The sequence below is a fragment of the Cryptomeria japonica genome, chromosome 4 (assembly GCF_030272615.1).
Source record: "Cryptomeria japonica chromosome 4, Sugi_1.0, whole genome shotgun sequence".
In the NCBI taxonomy this organism is placed as follows: Eukaryota; Viridiplantae; Streptophyta; class Pinopsida; order Cupressales; family Cupressaceae; genus Cryptomeria; species Cryptomeria japonica.
In genome coordinates this window covers 230576822-230582599 of record NC_081408.1, presented here as the reverse complement: position 1 = coordinate 230582599, position 5778 = coordinate 230576822, and the positions used below count along the sequence as shown (strand labels likewise).

At 33.1% G+C, this 5778-nt stretch overlaps 1 protein-coding gene across 1 annotated transcript; it reads left to right on the top strand.

Annotated features, from left to right (window-relative positions):
* The first annotated feature begins 245 nt into the window (after positions 1-245).
* Positions 246-1049, top strand: LOC131875046 (DELLA protein RGL1-like). Its single transcript, XM_059219048.1, has one exon. The coding sequence runs from the start codon at positions 246-248 to the stop codon at positions 1047-1049; it is 804 nt and encodes a 267-aa protein (XP_059075031.1).
* Positions 1050-5778: the final 4729 nt, after the last annotated feature.

Sequence of the window (5778 nt, the reverse complement as noted above, 5' to 3'; positions counted from 1 at the left end):
GTTGACGCAGTGTCGCAACTTCTCTTTGCAGTGGGAAGCCCAATACAGAGGCTCTCCAGGAGTGAATCGAATGCCAGGTCTGCGAGGAGTTGAGCAAACTTCTAAAACCAGCTCTCAATTTCGCCAACAATTTCAACAGTGGTCATAATAGAGACGAATTTAATTAAGTGCTGGCTTTTTATTATAGAGTTCTCCCGTATGTGAAACTGGTGAAATTAACGTCTGTGCAGGCAATCTTAGACACCATGGGAAATTCTGGCAAAATTCATGTGATAGATCTGGAGATTCGAAATGGGTGCCAATGGTCAGAGCTGATGCAGAGCCTTTTCCTGAGAAGTTCTTCCTATCCGATTAAGCTTCTGAGGATCACGGCACTTGGAATGGATTCGGATGATCTAAAAGATAGCGTACGAAGACTTCACGAGCTCGCTCAGTCCTTGGGGATTCCGTTTTCTTACAGGATGGTGCAGATCAAAAGTATGGAAGAGATTAACGAAGGTATGTTCAAAATAAAACCTGGGGAGGCTGTCTCAGTGTTCGCGCCCCCTGTTTTCCATAGGCTGTTATATAATCCGAGTCTTCTGGAGAGTGTTTTAGATGTTATAAAGAGATTAAGGCTCCGGATAATGGTGAATATAGAGGTTGAAGTTGACAGCAATTCTCCTCCTTTTGAAAAGCGACTAGTCGATGTACTTTCCCAAAGCAGCGTTTGTTTTGACGCCCATGATGTGATAATGCCCGATAGACATGATTCTCGAAGGGTCAAGTATGAGGAAATATTCTGTGGAAGGCAGATAACGAATACGATTGCATGTGAGGGGACCGAAAGGAGAGTTAGACATACTAAAATTGATGTGTGGAGATGTTTCTTCAAACAAGAGGGATTGAGGGAGATGAGCTTCAGCTATCAAGCTTGGTATCAGGCCAGATTACTGCTGAAAGAATATCCTAACGGAGAATGCTGTAGCGTTGAGGCCAATGGAGATGCCCTAATAACTGGGTGGAAAACAACCCCAGTAGTTGCAGTATCTTTATGGACTCGTGGCTGAATGTGTGTTCACTTTTCAATGTAAAGTCTCGGTAAGTCCACCATGAGTGAAAGCTTCTTCCCTTTCACAGTTCTGTAGTATTTTTTTTGCTTCTGTGAGGCAAGCATAATCACTGTACTAGGTTTCTATAAATATTTAGCATTCACTGAAATTTTGTGGAGGCTTAAAAAACCGTATAGATGGAGCAATTAAATCAGTAAGCTGCTCTATTTTTACTAATGGGTTATATTGTCTAGCTTTAAAGTTTATAAGCTAGTCTTGGAATATTGCACAGGATTATTCTTCATCAAATATAATATTTCGAAGGAAGATTATTAATTCTTCTTATATTTATTGGATTCTTAGTATTGTTATTATTAATATTTATGTAATTAAGTTATGTTAGTGACTTGTGATTTTTTAGTGTTGTTATTATCATCATTAATATAGATTCATCAAAGTGATTTATTGATCTGTTAGTGTTGTTATTATAAAAATTTAGAATCTTAGCAAAATGTCACGTTTAGTGATTATCTATTATCATTTGCAAGTTCTGTATAAGACCATTGGCCTCTGTGTTATATTTATTCTCTTCCACCTAATATTAATATTAAAAAAAAAAAAAGAATTATTATGTAGTTTTACAATATTAATATCAAAAAAAAATTTGTACACATATATTTGTCCTTATATTTACCATAATTCTTCTATTTTATTAAATGGATATTATCTATTTAATTGAATTCTTTAATATTTCCTACTTAATTCTTTAGTTTACCTAATTTATATAAAATCCATCCCTAACCTCCACTACTAATCCTATTTATCCCCTTCCATCCCCCTCCAACTCCGTTCACTAGGAAAATGTGTGACAAATGCTTATCTCCAACCACCTTCTTCATTGCACGTTTCTCCCACAACTTGATTTCTCCCATGAGAACTCCTCTAAATTCTCTCTCTCTCTCTCTCTCTCTCTCTCTCTCTCTCTCTCTCTCTCTCTCTCTCTCTCTCTCTCTCTCTCTCTCTCTCTCTCTCTCTCTCTCTCTCTCTCTCTCTCTCTCTCACACACACACACACACACACACACACACACACACACACACACACATTGAAACTTGGACATCGTATTTTTGTTTCAAAGTTTTTGGCATACTTAATATTTTGAGAATCATAGCAATCCTCATATTTTGAATCACTTTGAATGAAGCATCTTTTGAATGCTTTTCTTTTTTCTTCTTTGTTGTAGGTTTATGTACTCTTGTTGGTTTTCTCTTGATACGGTGGTGAAATGGTTATGAATCTCTTTTGTTTATGATTGAGCATTTGTAGGGTTGATAGTTAGGTTTTCCAATTTTAGCATGATACAGTCTTGAAATAATGAACAATCTATGATTGAGAACAAAATGATATATGATTGTATGTTGAAAGAATTTTGTGAGAGGAAAACCATTTTGTAATGCTTAATAAGTAATATGTTTATGTGAAGCAAAAATAAAATAAATATAATGAGTAAAAACTAAGGATATAATATTATCATTTTCAAAGGAAAATCTTACACTAGGATTGAAATATGTTAGAAAATGTGTTGGCAATAAAAAGGAAAAACCGTTTTTCGGTTTTCAATTTTGTTGTAGATTGCAGAAATTGTTCTCGTCCAATCACACATCTACCCTATAAAGTGCTATGTGTCTGGTAAACATTTTTGTCCATGTTGGTGTAACACATGGGCTTCACTACGATCGGATTGAGGAAAAATTGGATCTTGTGACCTCTTGCTATAATACGGTGCTTAAGAGAACCAAGTAATGGCCCCTGCCCCAAGCAAAAAACCGCTTATTAGTAACATGTTGTCTTTCTATATTTTGTGTCTTATTTTTTAAAATGTTCTTCTTTGGTGTAGGAAAATATCAATTAGCTTTCATTTGACTCATTCTTATCATATTACTTAACTTTTTGAAAAAAATAATTACTTATTTTTTCAAAAATAGAATTTCCATTTAAACATTCCATTTTCAAATTTGACAATTTAAATTAAAAAAATATTTATGCATAAAATGTTGTAGGGTATAATAAATAATAGTGAGTATTAAATTACAGACAAATAAATACCAAATACTCGAGGGGTGAAAATAAATTACTTTTTTGTTGTAAGTAGATATCATTTAGCTTTCATTTGACTCATTCTTATCAAATTACTTAATTTCTCTTTTAAAATAACTACTTATTTTTAAAAAAAAATTAATTTCCATTAAAGCATTCTATTTTCAAATTTTCAAATTTAAATTAAAAATATATTAATGCATAAAATGTTGTAGGGTATAATAAATAAGAATGAGTACTAAAGTATAGAGACAAATAACTACAAATATATTCATGTGTAGCGTCAAACATATGATATGAAATCATTTCTTCATAGGCTTTATGATAGCCTCCTTTTAGACTTCTTATTCTATCTGGGAATAGTTAGTTAGTGGTTTTTCTTACTATTTGAAGAAATTTCAGCTCCGTGGTTGGAAATTTTGTGTATGATAATACTTGGTAGTTTCTTTGATCCAATGTGAATGGGATGGTTTTTGTTTCTTGGTTGTGACTCACAGTATTTCTTAAAATCATATCTCTAATGTTATTTTCTATATTATATTAATATATTTTATCCTAGGACTTTTGATGAGAAAATATTACAAAACTAGTAGATACTTGAGGGATGAAAATAAATTAGGAAATATTCTTTTTATATAGGGGTGATTAAGGTTCATAAATTAGGCCAACCTCCAACACTCATATGAAAATATCAGGATCTAAAATCAAATAGTAGGAATCAGTTTCCCAACATATTTAAATCCATTGTAGGGGTACTATGACACCTAGCACCCTAGTCCACTAGAACAAGAGTGCCTAGTACCATAGTCTACCTAGAAAGAAGTGAAACAAAAGTGGCATAGGTGTACTCATGATTAGGACATAGACCAAGAATATCGTATGATCATATGACATCAATTTTGTAGTGCAAAGCCAAGAATATGATGCTAGGGAGCAATGAGTGTAAAATTTTAATGAGATAATTTATGACACTACATTTAGTCTCAACTTTAATAGGAGTATAAACTTAAGAAAGAGAGAGAGAGACATGAGAGATTAGGAGTAACATTACAAAGAGATAAGATGCCTCTAAATATGAGAGAACAAGCTCCCAAGCTTATGATCTTAAATCATAAAATCATAGACAAGGAAGGTCACAAATAATAATAACTACCAAAGTAAGAAAAATGGTAAAAGTCCAACAATAACAAAAGAAGACACACAAAATGGGTTATTACTAAAAACAAAGGCTCCAAGTCAAGTACTGGAAGATACCTTGATAATCAAAATGTATCAATCTCTAATATCATTCTTGGAATGCTATTGCAAGAGAATACACCAAATTCATTACACAAGAAACCATGATATAATAGCTAGCAATTTATGTTGTGTTATGGGTTCATAGGAGAGAGAGAGGTGGGGTAACATAGATTCTATTGACTAGCAAGATGTGTTATGCTTGATGATCCATGGAGAAGTACAAATTGAATAGGACAAAAATGTGTATTATATTTTGTGATGAATGTAAAAGGAAATGAGAGTTAAATTGGTCTAGCAAGGTGTATCATCCTAGTTGAATCATCTTGAAATAGAAAGATTACCAAAAAAAGCTCATTATTTTTTATTCTGGTTCAAACAAGTTTTGAAGAGACTCGAAACCCTTTTCACGTTAAGATAGCATTAAGATAAAAACCATTAAACCGATAGTAAACCATCAACAAAAAATCAGATTGCAAAACACAAAAGAACAAAAAAAATAGAATAGCTTATTTAAAGTTCTTGAGAGCCTCTGCAGCTTTAGCTTCTCATTGAGTCATATTGAGGGAAATTTTCTTGATGTCCTACATTTATTGAGATGAATTTTCCATGGATATTTTCAATTTTTCTCTAGTGCACTTGCACAAGCCTTTATCCTCCTCCTACTCCTTCATCTTATCCAATTCTTCTACATCCAACACAACCCCTTTCTACAAAGATTTTTCCAATTTTCCAACCAAAATATTAAAACTATCATATAAGTTCTTGACCACTTTGTGGCTAAAAGAAATAAGGGAGATGAGGTTGTCATTTATGTTTCTAAATTTTTTCTCAAGATATTGTATTCTTCCTTCAAAATTATTTTTTAGAATTTCCATATTTTTCATGGTCTTTAATAGAGAATGAACAATAGACTTCCTTTCATCCTCACTACATAGCCCCTCACTACATATTTCCTTCTTTCTACTAATTTAATGGATCTTGAGATTGATATCCTTAATTTAATGAAGCATCTACTTCTTTATTATAAAATTATCAACCATTGCATTACAAGAAATATCCAACACACTATTAGGTTTCTCCTGATCAATATTAAGGAGGGGATAATAAACATTGAGATCCCTTGGGGATGAAGTTCTCTCTTCCCTATTGGTGACATGAATAGACTCTTTATAAAGGTTTTGAATAGATGGGTAAGTCATAGATCTGATCTAAGAAACATGGGATTTAATCTTCATAGACTTTGACACATTAGACCCCTTCTTCTTTACCTCAAAATTTGGCTTAGGATCGTCATCCTCTATTTTTCAGTCATCCCTTTAGTAAAATGACTACTACAGTCCTCTTCCCTAGAGGAAAACTCATCATTAGATGAAATAGGCGAGATTTGGGAGGGGAAAGAGAGGGATTTACA